Below are 16400 nucleotides of genomic sequence, written 5' to 3'. Positions count from 1 at the left end.
TTAGTTCAATTCAATAAATTGAACAAACAACCGTATTATATTTATATGAAAAATTAATCATTAAATTAAATATGTTTGGTTTAGTAAGTAATAACTGAGTTTTAGAATGGAAGGTTTTTTTTTTTTGGTTTTATTATTATGAAAAGCTGCCTGGTTTTAAGAAGTAGTGGTGTGAAGATGATTAGATGGAAAAGAAAGAATCGAAAATGAAACACATGGGAGGTGGGAGGAGGGGAATTGATGAGGATGAGGGGATGAATGAATAATGATGTTTGTGGAGCTCAAAGAAAAGCGAGAGAGGTGTGAGTGTGACTGGAAGGGAAGCAAGCATGGAAGAAGGAGGGAATAGTACACCATGGAATTGGCCGGGAGGAAGGAGTGTCAGTGGTCAGTGATCATGGCTGACGGACCCATTTTCACCTAAACCCCACAAAACAACAACGACTGGGTCTTAAAGCACACACCCATTGGGCTCCGTCCGATGAGGATCCAAGGGTGAGGAAGTGATGCGTGTTCTGTTGGGAGCAAACAGTTTGTTTGGTAATGGGTACAGTGTAGCGGTAAATCCGGTGAGAGATTAGAGATGTAGATAGTAAGAGTAGTACGGAGGAGGAATCTGATGCGGACATGACGCGTCCGAAATCAGAGGGTAGACCCAATTATTGCTCCCCACGCTGCCCGACACTCATTATATTGTCTCTACTGTCCCCACCCACTCATTAGACCCGCCCTACTCACCTTCAAATTTTGGCTCTATCTCACCACCATTAACCCATGCACCCACTTTCCTTAGGCGCACGCTTTGGGAAAACAATCCAAATCGGATCGGATCAATTCATTATTCTAATTCCCCCCCTCCACTCTCTCTTTTGTGTTTTCTCCACTAATCATTTAAATCAAAGTTAGGTTACTTTTTCATTCTTTAATTATGCAACCAGCTCGCGGTTAGTTACAGTATCATACTAAATAATAATACTTTACTAGAAAGAATTATTTCATGTGTGCCCTTATACCTACAATGCAATAATCAAATCGTAGGCCTACCTAGCTAGTGGCTAAAGTGCAATTATTATCCTAAATTCTTGATGACAACAAAGGCCAAATTTCTATGCATGCATAAATAGCCCATCGCATTAGAAAACACGACTTAGTTAGGGGCTGTTTTTCAGGGAAGAGACGATTGGATAAGGAAAATGACAGGAGGAGGAGACATGACATTATTATAATATGCGTATAAATTAACCGTATTCATGATTAGCTTGACCATGGGGGGTTTGGTGGTAATTGGAATTGGCAGCACGTACAAGCTACAACACATAATGTCTCGTTGGATTTGCTTTTTGTTTCAATTGGCCATAGATTTACATGCCATAATTGCTTCAAAGGGCAAATGCCAAGATGATGCTTCCACCACTTCACTTTACGCACCATGCATAATTGCTAATGATCCAAAACCAAAAAGCCCAACCCCTTTATAAGAAAAGGAATAAAGGGGAAGAAAACAAATTAAAGCCAAGCAAAATTAATGATTTCATTTTGAATAGTAGTAAGAATAAGAAAGAAAGAAACATCCGAGTAACGATATTTATACACACTTTTTTTTTTGTTTGTACAAGATTGAACGTATAACGAAATTCACAATAATAAAAAAATAAAATGAGGTGAGGAGATAGGTGTGTGCACAGTGCAGGGCTATTAGCCGACCCAAGGAAGCATAAGTCTCTATCTGTAGGCGACTGAAAATGCATGTCGTGCTTCACACAACAACACTGTTAAAGCTGCATTCCACTCTGCCTCATATAACCCTCAGAAATTTTGTCTCTCATTACATTCTTCCAAACCACCCTCATTTCTTTTCTCTCTCTTGTTCCCCATAAAAACCCCCACCCTTCCCCATATGCCCAACCACACCACTCATTCCATTCTCTTCTACTGTTTCTGACTACATACTATTTCAATTTCAACTACATACTATTTCTACCTTCATCCCATTTCACAACGCCATGCCCTCCTCCGACTCCGGCGAAAGCCGTCGATCAGCCAAGCCTCACAACACCTCCCTAGCCCCACCGCCGGCCGAGCAAGAGCACCTGCCGTGCCCTCGCTGCGACTCTACTAATACCAAGTTCTGCTACTACAACAACTACAACTTCTCCCAGCCTCGCCACTTCTGCAAGTCCTGCCGCCGCTACTGGACCCACGGCGGCACTCTCCGTGACATCCCCGTCGGCGGTGGAAGCCGTAAAAACGCCAAGCGCTCTCGCACCGTTCCTTCAGCCTCCACCGCCACAACCTCCTCCTCCGGAGGTGCGGCCGTCACCTCGGTTTCTTCTGTGACCCCGCTCACCATGGTTCCCGTGGCCGGGAACAACCACCCCGGAGCACCCGTGCAGTTCGGTGGAGTAGTTGTGGATGGTGAAGCAAAGGGTAATAACGTGAGCTTGTGCGGTGGGAGCTTCACTTCGTTGCTGAGCAACACACAGCAGGGTCCTGGTGGGTTTCTGGCTCTGGGTGGGTTTGGGCTTGGTCTTGGGCCTGGCCTCGAAGATGTTGGATTTGGGATGGGGATGGGGAGAGGCGGTTGGGCTTTCCCGGGCGTGGTGGCGGACGGAGGCAGCATTGGCGGCGGTGTTGCGGGATCCGGTGTTGGGCACACGTGGCAGTTTGAAGGCGGCGATCAAGGTGGCTTTGTTTCTGGAGACTGCTTCCCTTGGCCGGGACTAGCCATTTCCACACCCGGAAATGGTCTCAAATAAAGATAAACAAAAACCTCTTTTTTGGTTTATTTTGTTTTGGTTTGATTCCCTTCAGGTTTAAATCTAGGGTTACGTACTTAATGTTTAAGGGAATCATGGTATATCTTCTACTTCGAATTAGAATCACGACTCTACTCTTTCCCCCATCCCCCCAAAAAAAATCTTTTGTATTTAACTCCTCTCCTGTTTCTCTTTATGTTAAACTTATTAGAGATAGTTAAAATGAGGTGTGTGATTGTATTGGTTTGCTTTCGGATGACCTGACCTGTGTGTGTGTATTCCCTTTGGCGTGTGTATTACGCTTTGCTAGTCTTTCTCTTCTCAGTTAATGTCTTTTGCTCTTTGATTTCTACCATTATTTTAATTTTTAAGAGATATATGCCTATAATCACTTCTTCCTAACAAGTGTATTTTATATTATAAAATATGCTACAAAATGAATTTTCTCTTTTACTAGAGTAGTTAGAAAAAGTAGCTAACCAAAGGCAAATTTAAGTGCTTAATTAAATAGTTAAAGGACCGACCTTTCATTTTGGTTGTTTTTACTGTAAAAACATTTTGCGATAATGGGCGATCTCCATGCATTAAAAAGCTTTAGCTAATCTAATTATTGGCAAGTTGCTTCTATAGTAAACTAGTATTCATAATCCATCTAGTCATTATAAAGAGATTATTATTCATGAGCTTAATTGTTTGTACTAATTATGAAATAAATTTCTGGCGCTAGGCAGAATGAGAATGTTGTAGGAAATAAATTTCAGGTGAGTCTCTACCCTCTTTAATATAATTTCAGAGCTGTGTTTTTGTTCCCTATTGGAAAGACACGAATAGTATGTTATGTGACTATGTGAGGAAAGTCGTGGTTCTCCATACATGTAGGGCAGTAGGAGTATGTGTTACCATTGTACGTTGCAACCTGAATTTAATCTCTTTACTCTTGCTGTGCATCATATTTACTTTGGTTATATTGTATTCAATTTGGAGAATTCGAGACTTAGCTTTACCATTTAGTTTAACTAAACATATCAAAGACTCAAGGTCCACTCTTTCTCTTTGGAGGGTATTATTGATCAACTAGTACAATTTTCAGAACACTCTGGAAGAATTGGAATAATTTACCCAAAGTGCTTTATTTTATTTATTTAAATTGAATTAGAGCAACTGTATATACAAGTTAAAATCTTAGCTTACATAAAAAATGGTTATATTGACATTGACAACTGGATTTTCCATGCAATTGCATAATACTGGTGTTGTTTACTGTACAGTGGATGGAGCTAATTCCACTCGGCCGCCATTCTTCTTGTGTTTCTACATACTGTACTACATTTTTCTCAAAGATGGGATGTGATTGCTTCGATAATCGTTTCGCACATGAAAATGTTCATTTTGTGGGGCTCACCTGCCTTGTCAAATTTAGTCTTCACAATCAATCAATCACATTATCTACTGAATAAATTAGCATTTCTTTTTTTTTTTTTCGGAAATAAAGCACACAAAGAGGAGAAGAATAGGAAATAAAAAGAAATGAGTTTAAATGGGCTACTTAGGGCCGAAAGAAGAAGGCCTGCTTTCTGAGAGAGCGTAAATGGGCTTGATATTTTGATGGGCCGCCGTAGCATTTAAATTTGAAAACCCGTGTAAGACTCCGGGCGTGGGGTGCTGGGCGCGGGACGCGACAACTGAGAATGCAAAAGGGAAAGGACTGTTGAGCCCCAACTGAGGGTGCGTATGCAAATGAGCAAATCCCAAATTGAAACTCAAAAGTTTGATAACACAAGAGAAGTAATTCAGAATCAATTAGAGTTTCCCTCCCCTCTCAAAATTCCGGAACCAAGGCTCTCTAACTTTGAAGGCCTCAACACTCAATCTAATTCCTCTTTCTAGGGTTTAAGCAGGGCTTCTCAGCAATTCGATAGCACCTACCACAATGTCATTTTCCTTGTTTTCAACGCCGCAGCAACAGCAATCGCCTTTCCAGCAGAGTAGCATGTTTCAGCAGCCGCAACAGCAGCAGCTCCAACTTCAATTTCAGCAGCAGCAGCAGCAGCAGCAACAACAACAACAACAACTACAACTGCAGCAGCAGCAGCAGCAACAGCAACAGCAACAGCAGTTGTTTCTGTTCACCAATGATAAAACTCCCGCTACTTACAGTACCAACTGGTCCGATCTACACCCTGATTCCCAGAAGTTTCTCCTTCAGATCGAGTATGTCCTACTTTCCCTACAAGTCTGGAGTCTTTTCCGGGTTGCTATGTGCTTCTTGTTTGAAATATTTTAGTAGTATTAACTGTAATTTGTTACTTAAGGGAGCGGATATTGGAGTATCGGGACGAAAGCCAGAGGCTTGATCAATGTAGTCGTCTTTATGATTCTTCTGTTTCCAATGATGGGTTTGAGCTTGATGCAAGCCACATTGTTCAGGTTCTCTTTTTTCTTTCTCGTTTATGTTCCTTCTTTATCCTATCCATTCCCCTATTGTTATTGTATACTTTTAGCTGTTCTAGAAAGGCAGTGCATTTCTTACGAAGAAGAGGGGAAAGGAGGAGTATTGAATATGGATTAATGTTAAGTGTTTTTAAGTTAAGGCATGCTTGGTTTGCTAGTATTTTATATGTTACAGATGTTGCGGGTACATGGTGATGTTGCATTATATGAGACACAATATTCAAGGGATACTTTCAAATATGGTAGAGTCTCGTGTTATCTGCTTTAACCAAGTGTACAGAAAGCCTTGAGAGGCCACAGTAAGGAGAGTATATTAGATGAAGAGCAGTCCATTAGCTAGAAGTAGAGGAAGACCTAGAAAAACAAAGGTCAAACTGTTAAAACAAATAGATTTTGATGGTTTGAGTGCAAAAATAAACAGGACGCTATTTAGGTGTTCTGCTGACAATTAACACAGACTCTACGGGAAATATAGATATCTCTGCTATGTTAGTTAGATTTAAAGTAGGAAAAATGTTGCAAAATTGGTTACCAATTGAGACTTGCCAATATGTGGTTTGCTCTGTTCTTCTATAATAAAGGAAGCATATAAATTTTGTCTAGTTTGTGTAGGCAGGGCATATACTTGAATAACACAAGTGGTTTGTGAACTTTCAATGTATTTTCTTGATCCTAAAAGCAGCGTCAAGTCATTAGTGTTCGTAATTCATCTTAGACTCAGCATATAATCTTATTCTTATTGAAGCTTTTCTGGAAATTCGCAAGCCTATTTTATCAGTGCTGAATTAAGAATTCAGGATTTTTATGATCTTAGAAGGTAACTTTGAGATCCAAACACCAAGTATCCTATTCTTGATTACTTTTGATGCTCAGGCTTTAAAGTGATCTACTCTCGAAAGAATATAGGATAGGCAATGAGTATTGGAGGGAAAAAGAGAGAAGTTGGGGTGCTATCTATTGTAAGAAGATGCTGTAATCTTCCCTTAGCAGCTTAGAAATGTGTGGAAGACCTGAGGAGGACCCAACAAGGAGATTGGATCAAGTAGTGGATAGTCCAATATAAGAGATATATGGAGATCTAGAAAAATCACAGATCAACTATTGAAAGATATTTAGATGATAATAGTTGAATATAAATATGTTTTATCATAAAACACTGTGGCATCATTTGATCCATATACTTGAACCTGCTTAGCGGGACATGACTTAGTTGTTGTTGCTGCATTCTTGAAAGTTGAAACAATAGCTATTTACTTTGTCATTTGACAGGAACTTGGTGGAATCAGCACTGGTATGGAAAGACAGAAAACTGTGCTGCTGGAATTGATGTCTGTTGTCAAGGATATGTTACGCAACACTGAGGTAGCTGTTCGTTCCTTTATGATGCTACGTCCAAGGTTTCTTCATCCCAGTGGGGGAGCATCAAGTGCCACTGCCCCATCACAGACTGCTGGTGCAACTGCATCATCTGGTCCAAGTAGCCAACCAACTGCTACATCTATAGTGCCTGTTTTTGACTTCTATAGTGGTCTTCCAAAGAAACCGTCACCCTTTTTACAGCAAACAGTTTTAAGATTTGAGAAGTATCTTGGTGAATGTCATCAGTGGATTGAAGAATTGGAGCAGCTTATTCTTTTGGACTCTGAGAGAAATGGTTCCTCTAATGGATCCTCGTTGTTGCAATCTCTTCCCAAAGTCATGACAAATGTGCATGATTTTTTTGTTCATGTGGCTGCAAAGGTAAAGAGAAAAAAAATATAGCCCTTTTAGTTCTTACCTGATTTTACAACATACTATGTAGTTTTCATCATGTGGCATTGTGGCTAAGTTGCATAAACAAAACATTTCATCATCTGTTATTTTTGGAATAACTGTCCATTCTTCATATGGTGTCATGGTGATTCTATACTCAATCCCATGCTATTTTTTTCCCTTATTGTAATGAACAAAGGACAGTAACTGGTATACTAGAGAGTATTATTCATGTATGCCCCTTTGCTAAAAAATTTCTTACATAGAATTACTGCTGTCACTGCTAGATGTTATTGTCCAGTTCTCTTCTACATTAGTAATAACAGGTTTTAATTACTTAGGTCGAGAGCATTCATCAATATATTGAATCTATGAAATCAGCATATCTAGCTGATCAACGCCGACGGGGGGAGGTGAATGATCCATTTTTAGAGGCTGACCGGCGAGAAACTGCAAGACAAGAAGCCGCCTCAAAAAGAGTTCACCCGACGTTGCATTTACCTGCAAATTCACAGCCCTCAACTCAAGTTGCAGGGTTGTTTTCTAGTTCAGGAACTCAAGGAGCATTGGCTGCCCCACAGACATCCACAGCAACTACATCATCATCAGGAAGTGGACTCTCTCTTTTTAGTACACCTTCTTCTGCTCCATCATCTTCTATGTCATCGTCTTTGTTTGCAACCCCATCAACTCCTGCCCTAGGGTCTTCTTGGTTTGGATCATCTACTGCTACACCTCAAACCTCACTTTTTGGTTCTACATCCTCCTTACCTGGTCCTGCTTCAACTCCTTCTTTGTTTAGTAATACTGCTCCCTTGTTTAGTTCAACTCCAGCTGGAAATTCGCTCTTCTCAAGTTCATTCGTGTCAGGTACCTTCTTGAGTTATTGTTCTTTTAAATTTATTTAACAATCACAATTGTATTTTGAGGGCTGTTGCAAGACAACAAAAGACAGCTGAAATTTACATGTTTAACCAAAGTAACACCAGTTGACCAAAACCTGTAAAAAGGAAATTATTCATCCTAGTAGTTCATTCCAACCAAATAAATAATAATTGCCATTTTTGGATCTGTAATCTTTTGTATTTTGGATAGTTTTTGTTTAGTTTATGTCACCAGTATTATCTTTCGGATTTCTTCGCATTTGATTCAAGTTAGGTGGCCTACTATGGAGATAACTTGATAAAGCTTTTCAAGGACCTTTTTTTAGGTGGCCTACTACGGAGAATAAGTGTCAAATCACTTGAATCAGTGACAGTTTGGTACATTCAATGATTTCATTGAAGCTGGCGAATTGTTTTCTGCCTGTTTTGGATACATTTCTCAAGTTTTCTTTTATGTAATGGAACAACTGTATGCTTATGGTTAAAAATTTCTATAATTGTGATAGTACCAGTTCTGGAGAAGCATTTCTTGCTTGCAATTAGGTTTTTGAAATCACGAAATGGAGCATTGTTGAATTTAAGCTTTTTCTTTTCCCATTTCATTGTTTCTTCTCTTATGCTTTGTGTTGGGGTGAAGTTTTATTCGGATTTCTCATTCCTGTGTTCACACAACATTAACCATTTATTCCTTCCTATTCAGGTGCTGCAACAGGATCCGGTGCGAGCTTTGGAGGATCTGTAAGTAAATTTTATCCTTTCTACTCTTTCTAGATTAAGTCTGATTATGAATCTAAAAAATTCCTAATATCGGGTACTTTCTGTGTTGACAGAGTCAAGTATTGTAGTTTTCTTCCAAATTTGCGATTTATCTGTTTTGCAGTTTCTTGAATCTTCTAAGTCTTTTCTTTTTGTTTCCCTGTGATCTTGTAGAAAAATCCGCGGCCGAAAACCCGACCTGCTCGCCGCTAATAAAAGCGAGCTGAGATCATAAAGTTGATGATACCCTTTACTGCATCCAAGCATGCGATGTTCTGCATGAAGCATGGTTTTTCTTGTTAGGTCTGGTCCTAAAATGGTCATCTCTGAATCTGGTGATGTGGGAAAATGGATACTGCTGTGAGGGCGCTGGTAGATGTTGATGTATTCACTTCTGGATTCTTGGTCGTTTTGATTCATTGAGTTCTTCCATTAGGCTTTCAGTGAGTCACTGTTGGCTCCATTTCATTTAACGTTGTAGATTAATTGTAGGTTAGATGATTTTGATTGCCAAATTCTCATGAATTGTAGCAAGCCTGTCGATCATAAATGGTTCGCTGTTGTAAAAGATATCAATTGCCATTAACTAAGCAGTTTGTTTGGACACAACGTGGAGTAGTTGACCCTTTTCCTTTTTCCTTGAATACTTTTGGTTATTATTATTATTAATTTATTACTCATTATACTCAAATTTCCAAGTGCCACAACTCAGTTATGTATTAGTGTAACAAAAAATGTGCAGTTAAGAATAACTTCATTTTCCATACGAGAGAACAATAATACTCTAGGTAGTTAATGATTGAAATATTACTCAGTTAATATTTGGGTCAGAAACTCAGATTTTGCATAATACTTCGTGAACTGAGGAGCATGTAACAATTTTCCAGCTGGACACTATATAGGAAACATCTATATTCTAGACTCTAGACTCTATAGTGCAAAGGGGAGATGGAAAATAACAAACTATCGTTCCTATCTGTAGAAGCTTGTCGTTCTATCCCCATAACTATAAGTTCAGTTTCTCTATACACTATTTTATTTTACTTAAATTCCACATCCACAACATGCTTAGCCGCTGCAACTTATGTAGCATATGCATTTTGTGCCTCATGTTCATCAATTTCTGTTCCGACCATATTTATTTTCAATCTGTACAGTTCAGCCTGCACCTCATCAGCCATGGGGTGTGATTGATCTCCTGAAGAGAATGCATGAATGTTGTTCTTGGCCTCAATCCAACTTAACCCTGTACTTTTCTCAACCAGCAATCCCTTCATATTTCTTCTAGTCTCTGCAACTTTATCCCACCGCCCTGCTGAGGCATATAGATTCGAAAGCAAGACAAGTGTTGGACCATCATTTGCATCCAACTTCAAAACTTCCTCAGCTGCATGAACTCCTACTTTCAAATTTTTATTGATAACACAGGCGCTTAGCAAAGTTCTCCATAGTTCAAGATTATCTTCAACATAAGGTGATTTAATGATAATTTCCTCTGCCTCTTCCAGTAATGCTGCCCGGCTCAACAGAGATACCATGCAAGAGTAGTGTTTAGGCCCTGGAACTAAAGCAATGCTGTTCATATAATTCCAGAGGAATTTTCCCTGCTCAACCAACCTACAGTGGCTGCATGCAGACAACAGAGACAAGAACGTTACTTGATCTGGGATGAGACCTTGTTCCAGAATCTCCTCAAATAATTTAAATGCTTCCTCCACCATTCCATGGCGACTATATCCTCCAAGCATTGAGTTCCGACACTTCAAATCTGGATCTGAAACATGAGAAAATACACAATATGCATCTTCAAGGCAACCATTCTTGGCATACATATCGATTAGACTCCCAGAAACAGACATTTCAACACCATAGCCCAGTTTAACAGTGTAGCAATGAATCATTTCACCTTGTCTTAAAATGGCAAGATCAGCGCAGGCGCTCAAAACTGCACTGAGAACATAATCATCGATGCCTTGGGCTTTGTGAAACATTTCAGAGAAGCATTTGATGGCGCTCATTCCATCCGTCTTAGAATAACCAATGATTATTTCAGTCCAGAGAACAACATCCTTCCTGGAGATCGAATCAAATACTCTTTGAGCAGCTTCGATTTCACAATTTTTAAAATACATAGACACTAAAGTACTTCCAACAAAAACACTTCTCTCTAATCCTGCTTTGATAACCTGAGCATGAAGAGGCTTTCCATAACTGGAACATGGAAATGCTCCGGTTGCAGATATGATGCCGGCATAGGTATAATCATCTGGTTTAGGGAAACAAAATTCCTGCAACCGGACAAACAAACTCATAGCCTTCTTCCCATCTTCATTCTCAGAATAACCAGCAATCATCGAATTCCAAGAAACTAAATCCGGGTTTTCCATTCCACAAAAAAACTTATCTGCTGTTTGTGTATCGCCAGCATTGCAGTACATGTCAAGAAGAGCATTCTGCATATGCAAATCACATGAGACGTTCCTAACGATCAGATGGCCATGAATCAATCTCCCATATTGATAACCCTTCAGACGACTACATGCGCTCAAAATCATAGAATATGTGAACTGGGTAGGGACAAAACCATCCCTCAGCATTGCAGAAAAAAGACTAAGACCTTCCTTGATCTTATTATTCTTCAGATAGCCAATAATCAAAGAATTCCATGCAACATCGTCTCTGTCACCAATGTTCCCAAAGACCATTTCAGCAGAACCCAAATCCCCGCAATTTGAGTACATATTAAGCAGAGAAGTTTGGACACAAATATTACTCAAAAAACCAAACTTTATACCCTGGGCATGAAGCAAAGACCCAACCCACCAATCTTCAAGCAAGGAAGAAGCTTGCAGCAAGCTTGTGAAGGTCTTGCTGCTGGGCCTGACGGCCATAAAACCCATCTGGGTATAAAGTTTGAGGGCGGAAACGGCATGGCCCGGGGCCCGAGAATAAGCAGAAAGAAGCGCATTGTAAGAAACAAGCGTTTTGTGAGGCATTTTGTCGAACAATATGTGAGAGTCGCTGAGAGAACCGCATCGTGCATACATAGAGATGATGTTGTTGTAGAGAAAGGGAGATTTGGAGCTTAAGAGGGTGGTGGTGGTGGTGACAATGAGGGCGTGAAGTTGACGCGCCTCTCTGAGTGAGGTGACGGTGCTGCATTTTTGGAGCGCAGAGAGTGCAAGAGCCTCTGTTGCACAACAACATGCCTTGTTCATTTACCTGTTCTAACAATCGCCTAGATGAAATGCAAGCAAATAGAATCAAATTAAAAGTCAAAAATATTTTTGAAGTATCTTAAAAACGACACAGTATATTTTACTCTTAACAAAATTTTGTTGGCGGGGACATATACATCCAAACCCAATAATACAAAGTTACAAATATGTGTATTTACTATTTAGCAAGGTTGCGAGAACTGAACCAGTCAATAAATAGATCGACTGACTGGTTTAATGGTCTAATCGAAGTTAAATCGTAGTTAAACCAGTTTAATTAAATATAAAAAAAAATCAAAACCCAATAGGTATTAATCATATTGCAAAAGAAAAACCATTACATGAAACCAAATATTATAAAGGCAATACCTTCACGAGACCTGGAGTGCCAACAATAATATCAACACCTCTCCTAAGCTTGCTCTCGAGTCTGGTATGGAGTCCCATTATAAACAACAAGAACTCAATCTCATTGCCCCACCACAAACTTCAAAGTCAACATACACCTAATCCACAACAAAAGAAACAAACATAATAGTCATATACGAAGCCACAATCGAGAAGAAAGGTTTAAATTTTAAAACACAATTCTCAACCAAATCGAATTGCATAGCATCGGAACTATTTCACCTCTCTTAATAGTCATATATACGAGGCCACAATTGAGACTCCATTCACCAAAGAATTAATTACTTCAAATAACTCAGACATGGTTTTCTTAGGCCGCACTAATTCCCAATATGTTAATTAATTTCTGTATCCTATCATACCAGAACTGAATTGAAACTCAAACTCCAGAAATTCGGTAAATCAACATATTCGGTAACAAACATAAACACGTGCAAATGCAATTATGAAGAAGCATTACCAATCAGGCAAACCAAAATAGAATATTAATAACAGATCAGAGCATGTGAGCTAAGAAATAAGGGCATATACCTGACTGGAGCGAGCACAACCAACCAAATCAGAGCCATCATCCTCATGGCGGCGAGGGAGGAACGGCGGTGACAGAGTGATCTCCAAGAGAGTGTGAGCTCGGAGGAACATGGCGGTAACAGAGAGCTTGAAGACAGTGACGCTGGGCGCAGAGTTCGCGACGACGAGGAGAATACGGCCGAGCAGGAACTGTTCGCGACGGCAAGAGAAGATCTCCGAGCAAAGGTTTCACGGCGAGAAGAGGGTGAGTGGCAGAGACGTTCGGCGGCGAGATGACACCCTATACTTGTCACAATGCCGGCGGCGACGGTACCCACGGCCGAGGAGAGGAGTTCGGCGATGGTGGGGGCTGCTGCCTTCGGCGATGGTGGGGGCTGGGTAATGAGTTTTGAACTTTTGTTGATGATGAGTCTGATATGACGACAAGGACAAAGACGGCGAGGCCAACAGCTCCGAGCACGAGCAGACCTTCGAGAGCGACGACGGCAACCGCTGGCTGTCACCGCCGGCGGCGATAGTGGTGGCTGCAACTCTGAGCCTCTGATAGGGTTTAGTTTAGGTTAGGGTTCTGTGAGACAGAGGAAGAAGGGGGGTTTTCTGTTTTTTTTTTTTTTTTTTTTTTTTTTTTTTTTTTATTAAAAACCGAAAATGTTAAAAAAAACCTGCTCGGTTCAAATAATTCACCAATTAATCAATCGGTTTAACTGGTTTTTTCATCGATTTTTATCTGATGCTTTTTTATTTCAACCGAATTAATTAGATTGATTTTCGGTTAACCAAAATTAATCGTAGATCTGATTCCGTTTTTAAAACTATGGATGGTATTTAAACTTTAAAGAGTACCCGATTCCTATAAACATTATATTGTGCTACTTTTGTTTTGAGTATTATATGTTGTTTCTAGTAAGACAATAAAATTTATTATTTGACTAAAAAACAAATAGGTCTTTGACCTTTTAAAATGGGGACATTTTCGTCCTTCAAGATTGGAAAATACATTTCGATCCCCCACGTTTTAAAACGGGAGACAATTATACCCTTCCGTCCGTTTTGGGCCAAAAACAGCAACGGAGCCAGCTGACATGGAGGGGCAGTGAATGACGTGGCTGTTACGCTCGCTGAGGTGGATTGGGACGAAATTTAACTGGACAAATTCATCCCTGAAGTGCCAAACGACGCCGTTTCCACCAGTGAGCCCTATTTCATCCAAACGCAAGGTGGAAGTCATGGCCGCTGCTTGTGCGATCGTCCATGATGAGCGAGGGGGGTTCTTCATGCACAAGATCTCTCACAATAAGAAACAGTTCAAAGGGATTTGATCCTCCTCCACCTCCTAGATAATACTCATTGGTTTTCTTCACAAGCTCCATGATCCTAAGGTGTTCATTTTTCACAACTTTAAGCTCATCCTCACATTCCTCTACAAACCCTTTCATTTCCTTAACAAATCCACCTCTCTCATTGTTCTCGCTACAACATTTGGTTACAATCTCTCGAATTTCGCTAACACGAGCATTGAGAATGTATAACATCCTAATGAAATTCTGATGATCAAATATTGCTGCTTTCTTTACTTCAGATAACTCATCATTTATACCTCCCAATAACACTTGTAAACCAAGCATCAGATACTCCTTCTCTGTCTCGTGTTGCACAAGGCTATTATTGTTTTCATTGGAGTTGCTTATATCACCGTTGATTTTGGGAATGTTATGCTTTTGATTCATAACTTCTCTTCTTCCTTCTGACTGAGCCACCTGCTCTACAATGAAGTGTAGCAAACTAGTCTTCCCATCAATGCTTTTCACATTAGGAAGCTTCCTAAGAGCACTTACGTTGAAACCTTGTGCATTTCCCCTAGAAATTCCGGCATTCATCCGGTTTCCAGCTTTGAGAATTGCCTCAAGAAACTTCAGTAATAGGCCACTAGCCCTCATCTCCTTGTAACCCTTTTCAAGAACTTTGGCTTCAATTGGTTCTTATGACTTCCGTGAAGCGTACAAACTCCAAAGGCGTGTGAAGGATGGTGACATTGCAAGATAACTTAGAGAGTAACCAAACTCTCAAACAGAAAGATAAAACAAACACAACTTTACCAAATCACCAAATCATGAAGAAGATCAACATCAATAAAATGAACTCAAATTCATCATATTCAACAAAGATCCATCAAATTCTAAGTCAAAATAGCGAATCAAACAACCCCAAATCAAAACAAAAACTTCTTTTTTTTTTTATCTATTTTGGGAAAAGATTAATAGAAAACTGTTGTAGAGTGTGTTCAAGCACTTGGAACAGCCACCAAGACCAGGAAAGCCATTGAAATTGTTGGTTCTACTGATGCAATTCTTCTCTAACCTTCTCACAGTTTTATCCCCAACAAATTCACCATTTTTATTAATTGAAAATGCATCTGGGCAACTCAGAGGGTGAAGCCTTATCCCACAGAAACAGAACACAACATCACATGTCTCATTGGGTCTTTTCAGCTGAATCTCTCTCACTTTCAGTGCATTCTCTAAGTCATTCACACATGTTTTTGAGTCATCTGGTAACAATGGCATCTCATATGACAATGATGATATGTGGGTATGGCTATGGGTTAATGCAGTGGAAGAATATGCAGAGTATAACCATGATGCAAGAACAGGGCAGCATCGTGTGCGGTGGAGCTCCATGTCAGAACCACCACCACCACCGCCTCCACAAGCATTCTTTATACCGTCAAAGAGTTCATCTTAGAGTGTCAAGGGGCAACCTTTGACATCAGATTGTTCAGGGAATGCAGGGATGGTTGCTGTTGATGGATGAGATGGGCCTGGGCCTGGGCTTTTGTTTGGGAGGATGGGCTTAAGGGTTTGAAGGGTTGTTGTTGATGATGAGTCATTGCACATGTAGCAATGGAAGAAGAAGATGATAATGCAGAAGAGGAAAAGGGTTAGTGGTAGTGGAGCTGACATGGTGTTTGATGAAATGTTTATGAGAGAAAAAGAAAGAAAGGGTATAATTGTCCACTAAAATTTCGTCCCAATCCACCTCACCAACTGTAACGGTCACGTCATTCACTGCCCCTCCATGTCAGCTGGCTCCATTGCCGTTTTTGGCCCAAAACGGATGGAAGGGTATAATTGTCTCCCGTTTTAAAACGTGGGGGATCGAAATGTATTTTCCAATCTTGAGGGACGAAAATGTCCCTGTTTTAAAAGGTCAGAGACCTATTTGTCTTTTAGTCTTATTATTTTTATTTAGTAATTAATTAATAATATTTAAAAATATAAATTAAAAATATATTGTTAAACTAAAAATATTAAATTGATTATAAAAAATGCTAGTCTTTCAACTTTTTTTTTCTTAACTCCAATTGGAATAAATTAAAATAAACTAAACAAAACACTTACTCTTCATCATCATTTTACTTAATTGTTATATATAAAAATACAATAGTACTATAAGATTAGTACAAATTATTATTTTTGGCTAATAATATTTACAAATGTTTACTAAAAATATAATATTAGATTGAAATATAAAATATATATTAAAAATAAAATAAATTATATATGTATTTGTATATAAATATATTAGGATTGATTTTAGTATGCAAATAATATTTTTAAAATTAAAATTGATAATCTTTAAACTTT

General features: G+C 39.4%; 3 protein-coding genes and 2 pseudogenes across 3 annotated transcripts; 2 read left to right on the top strand and 3 right to left on the bottom strand.

Annotated features, from left to right (window-relative positions):
- Positions 1 to 1512: 1512 nt before the first annotated feature.
- On the top strand, positions 1513 to 3147 carry LOC107642807 (dof zinc finger protein DOF3.4). Its single transcript, XM_016346283.3, has one exon. The coding sequence runs from the start codon at positions 2004 to 2006 to the stop codon at positions 2754 to 2756; it is 753 nt and encodes a 250-aa protein (XP_016201769.2). The 5' UTR covers positions 1513 to 2003; the 3' UTR covers positions 2757 to 3147.
- A 1158-nt stretch (positions 3148 to 4305) lies between these two features.
- On the top strand, positions 4306 to 9208 carry LOC107640086 (hydroxyproline-rich glycoprotein family protein). The gene is made up of 6 exons (XM_088487661.1): positions 4306 to 4967; positions 5069 to 5183; positions 6477 to 6947; positions 7301 to 7829; positions 8544 to 8581; positions 8774 to 9208. Exons 1-6 carry the CDS (start codon positions 4687 to 4689, stop codon positions 8810 to 8812), a joined length of 1473 nt encoding a protein of 490 aa, XP_088343787.1. The 5' UTR covers positions 4306 to 4686; the 3' UTR covers positions 8813 to 9208.
- A 212-nt stretch (positions 9209 to 9420) lies between these two features.
- Positions 9421 to 13417, bottom strand: LOC148563334 (Pentatricopeptide repeat (PPR) superfamily protein). Its single transcript, XM_088487660.1, has 3 exons — positions 12757 to 13417; positions 12187 to 12323; positions 9421 to 11837 (listed from the first exon to the last, which is right to left on the bottom strand). The coding sequence occupies exon 3, from the start codon at positions 11815 to 11817 to the stop codon at positions 9682 to 9684; it is 2136 nt and encodes a 711-aa protein (XP_088343786.1). The 5' UTR covers positions 11818 to 11837; positions 12187 to 12323; positions 12757 to 13417; the 3' UTR covers positions 9421 to 9681.
- Positions 13418 to 13958: 541 nt separating this feature from the next.
- Positions 13959 to 14693, bottom strand: LOC148563333 (formin-like protein 8 pseudogene; annotated as a pseudogene).
- A 297-nt stretch (positions 14694 to 14990) lies between these two features.
- On the bottom strand, positions 14991 to 15716 carry LOC148563332 (putative GPI-anchored protein At4g28100; annotated as a pseudogene).
- Positions 15717 to 16400: the final 684 nt, after the last annotated feature.

Source organism: Arachis ipaensis, chromosome B5, assembly GCF_059453495.1.
Source record: "Arachis ipaensis isolate K30076 ecotype BB chromosome B5, ASM5945349v1, whole genome shotgun sequence".
Classification (NCBI taxonomy): domain Eukaryota; kingdom Viridiplantae; phylum Streptophyta; class Magnoliopsida; order Fabales; family Fabaceae; genus Arachis; species Arachis ipaensis.
This window is presented reverse-complemented; position numbering and strand designations above follow the sequence as displayed.

Bases quoted from the DNA above. Each gene is read 5' to 3' on its own strand.
- LOC107642807 (XM_016346283.3), top strand. From the start codon at position 2,004: ATGCCCTCCTCCGACTCCGGCGAAAGCCGTCGATCAGCCAAGCCTCAC.
- LOC107640086 (XM_088487661.1), top strand. From the start codon at position 4,687: ATGTCATTTTCCTTGTTTTCAACGCCGCAGCAACAGCAATCGCCTTTC. The intron at 5,184-6,476 runs GTTCTCTTTTTT...GTCATTTGACAG, and splicing joins ATGCAAGCCACATTGTTCAG to GAACTTGGTGGAATCAGCAC. The intron at 8,582-8,773 runs GTAAGTAAATTT...GTGATCTTGTAG, and splicing joins GTGCGAGCTTTGGAGGATCT to AAAAATCCGCGGCCGAAAAC.
- LOC148563334 (XM_088487660.1), bottom strand. From the start codon at position 11,817: ATGAACAAGGCATGTTGTTGTGCAACAGAGGCTCTTGCACTCTCTGCG.